This window comes from Malaclemys terrapin, chromosome 13 (assembly GCF_027887155.1).
Source record: "Malaclemys terrapin pileata isolate rMalTer1 chromosome 13, rMalTer1.hap1, whole genome shotgun sequence".
NCBI lineage: Eukaryota > Metazoa > Chordata > Testudines > Emydidae > Malaclemys > Malaclemys terrapin.
In genome coordinates this window covers 35,744,692-35,746,458 of record NC_071517.1, presented here as the reverse complement: position 1 = coordinate 35,746,458, position 1,767 = coordinate 35,744,692, and the positions used below count along the sequence as shown (strand labels likewise).

The 1,767-nt window shown below is 44.0% G+C and overlaps 1 protein-coding gene across 1 annotated transcript; it reads right to left on the bottom strand.

Annotated features, from left to right (window-relative positions):
* Positions 1-377: 377 nt before the first annotated feature.
* LOC128847982 (olfactory receptor 14A16-like) lies at positions 378-1,349 on the bottom strand. The gene has a single exon (XM_054047698.1). The coding sequence runs from the start codon at positions 1,332-1,334 to the stop codon at positions 378-380; it is 957 nt and encodes a 318-aa protein (XP_053903673.1). The 5' UTR covers positions 1,335-1,349.
* Positions 1,350-1,767: the final 418 nt, after the last annotated feature.

The window sequence follows — 1,767 nt, the reverse complement described above, 5'->3', positions numbered from 1 at the left end:
GATCTCTCAGTCCTTCTCCCAAAGGAACCCTGCACAACACCTTCAAGGAATGAGCCTGGGAGCTTAAATTCATAACTTTGCTAGATGCCAAAAATCATGGACTGAATAGAGACACTGCATTTATGGCTTATTACAACAATCCATAATCCAATAACCACCCACCTCCCGCCTCCTTCCCTATGACTGGAGACGTGTTAATGGACATCTTACTTACATTGGTATAAACCTAGAATAACTCCATTGACTTAGTGGAGCGAGTCTGGATTTACCACTGTAAATACAGCATTTTGCATAAAATAATCACATAGCATATTCTTATGAGGACAATAACAAAGTATCATCAATTGATTTTGTTTGAAACACAGATAAAACCATGTTCATAAGAGAAATATAGACATTTTATTCTTGCTGAATAATCTCCACCCAGTGAGTTTCCTCAGGGAAGCTTTGATTTCCTTGTTCCTCATGCTGTAGATGATTGGATTCACCACTGGCGGCAGCACAGAATAAAGAACAGCCACCATGAGATCCAGACCTGATGGAGAGCTGGAGGTGGGTTTCAGGTATGCAAAGATGCCAGTGGAAACAAACAAGGAGACCACAATGAGGTGAGGGAGGCAGGTGGATAGGGCTTTATGCCGACCCTGCTCAGTGGGAATTCTCAGCACTGTCTGGAAGATCTGAGTGTATGACACAATTATAAAAACAAAACAGCTTAAGCCTAAGCATGCACTCAAGATGAGTACCTCAACTTCACCAAGGTATGTGTCAGAGCAGGCGAGCTTGAGTAGCTGGGGAATTTCACAGAAGAACTGATCCACCTTGTTGCCGCCACAGAAGGAGATTGCAAATGTGTTCCTGGTGTGCAATGAAGAATAGACCATTACACTGATCCAGGCACTGGCTGCCATTTGGACACAAGCTCTTCTGTTCATTATAGTCTCATAGTGCAGGGGTTTGCAGATGGCAACATATCGATCGTACGCCATGACAGTGAGTAAGGCGAAGTCAGATACAGCAAAGAAGATGAGGAAAAAGACTTGGGTGACACATCCAGAATAGGAAATGGACCTGGTGTTCATGAGGGAATTAGCCATGGATTTGGGGATGGTGACAGAGATGGTACCGAGGTCTAGGATGGACAAATTCATCAGGAAAAAATACATGGGGCTGTGAAGGTGATGGTCTAGGGCTACAACCATGATGATGAGAAGATTCCCCATCAGGGCTGCTAGGTAAATCACTAGAAACACTACAAAGTGCAAAATCTGCAGCTCCCGAATGTCAGAGAATCCCAGGAGAAGGAAGTCAGTTATGTTGGTTTGGTTGGACATTTTCTTTCTTAGTTCATCGTGTCCTGCCTGTGGAAGGAAAGACAAGGACAATAGTCAGGATTATAGTGAGAGAAGGCGTGACCCTGATTCCCTCTCCATAATATCTCATGATGTGAATGTCAAATGTGCACAGCATTCATCACTTCTATTGACTGGAGTAGTGAGTGTTTCTCACCGCTCACAAACAGAGTACTACTCTAGTGTGTTATCACAGGTGTGTAAATTGGCATCGCCCCCTTAAAGTCAATGTAGCTCGGTCAGTTTACACCATCTGAGGATCTGGCCCAATATGTGGTTTGGTCAAATGCAGTATGGAGGATGGAACAAAGTACAACCCAAATCCAACAAAGTTAGCCAACGTTTTGCCCCTATTGCTACAGACACCAGGCTCACAACTAGGCCATGAAACTAAAATGCCCACACAGCCTGATTC

Excerpts from the sequence above, each read along its gene's own strand:
- LOC128847982 (XM_054047698.1), bottom strand. The coding sequence starts at position 1,334 with ATGTCCAACCAAACCAACATAACTGACTTCCTTCTCCTGGGATTCTCT.